Source organism: Mus caroli, chromosome 14 (assembly GCF_900094665.2).
Source record: "Mus caroli chromosome 14, CAROLI_EIJ_v1.1, whole genome shotgun sequence".
Taxonomy (NCBI): Eukaryota; Metazoa; Chordata; class Mammalia; order Rodentia; family Muridae; genus Mus; species Mus caroli.
The window spans coordinates 58,558,771-58,560,113 of NC_034583.1; the positions used below are offsets into that span (position 1 = coordinate 58,558,771).

A 1,343-nucleotide genomic window follows, 5' to 3' on the forward strand; every position below is an offset into this window, starting at 1 on the left:
AGAGAGAGAGAGAGAGAGAGAGAGAGAGAGAGAGAGAGAGAGAGAGAGAGAGAGGAGAGCACACTAGTGATGCTGGGGAGAGAAAGCTGGATATGGTAGTGTACAGCTGTGCACTCTGGAAGTCAGGGCAGGAAGAACATCTCTTCTGGGCCTGTATGGAATGTTTAGCAAGTTCCAAGCCAGATCCTGTCTCAAAACCAAATTGTAAAATGAAGTAAAACAAAACAATATAAAGCAAAATAAATAGAAGGGGCTGGGAGTATCAGAGGCATGACGTGTATAGAGGAAAGAAGTTACTAAAGCTTACAGCTTTGTTATCAAGGACCAGAATGCAGACTGTAGGAGGCTTACTTAAGCTCTCGTGTTCTCTAGCATGGTCAGGTAACAGTAGTTGACAATAGTTCGTCATAAATTCCAAATAGGCAACAGAAATTTGTGAATGTTCCCAAAACCAGGAAGGGATTAGATACTTGAGGGGGTAGATGTGCCAGTCACCCCAGTGTGATCATTGCCTGTTGCATGCATTAAAAAACAAAACAAAACAAACAACAAACAAACAAACAAACAAACAATGGGTGGACAGTGACTACATATCAATGAAAAATAAAGTGCCGCAAGGGAGCTTCACTTCCCACTGGTGCATGGCCCTGGTAACCTGACAATCTGGGGTCGGTGTAGACGAGTTCGATCCACATTTGGACGGTGGTGGGTACTGCTTTGTTTACCTGGCCTGTTTCTTCTGTTGTCAAGGATACATCCGCAACACAAGCAGCATCTCCCCGCGGGGATACTCCTCCAGCTCCACGCCTCAGCAATCTAATTACAGCACCTCCAGCAACAGCATGAATGGCTACAGCAATGTTCCTATGGCCAACCTGGGTGTGCCAGGATCCCCGGGATTTCTGAATGGCTCACCCACAGGCTCCCCATATGGAAGTAAGTGACCTTTGCCATCCATCTGGCACTGTAAGCCTCCCCCGAAAAGGTTTCAGCCCTCAGCCTTTTAGGAGATAGCTGTATTCCCAGATGGTATGAACGCATGGGAGATAGTCTCATTGCCTGATGAAAGGTCCTTTCTGCCTTTTGTTCTTTTCTCATGGCTGAACTTAAACTTCCCAGTTGGTGTCCTCCTGGGGGAGGATAGGAAGTAAACCCATTCCCTTGTATAAGGTACATGTTGGCTTGTGTATGTGGGGGGAGGAGTGGACATTTCATTTCAGCTAACAGTGTGCACCTGAGTCACTGGGCATTCTCACATGCACTCTTTCTTTCTTTCTTTCTTTCTTTCTTTCTTTCTTTCTTTCTTTCTTTCTTTCTTTCTTTCTTCCTTCCTTCCTTCCTTC

At 45.6% G+C, this 1,343-nt stretch overlaps 1 protein-coding gene across 2 annotated transcripts in view; it reads left to right on the forward strand.

The window, feature by feature from the left end:
* Positions 1–1,343, forward strand: part of Ebf2 (EBF transcription factor 2) — a 200,389-nt gene that overhangs the window by 182,939 nt on the left and 16,107 nt on the right. For both annotated transcript variants that reach the window (XM_021181503.2, XM_029469196.1), the window contains one exon: positions 751–936. In XM_021181503.2, coding sequence (XP_021037162.1) covers positions 751–936 — 186 coding nt within the window. The remainder of the gene's footprint in view (positions 1–750; positions 937–1,343) is intronic.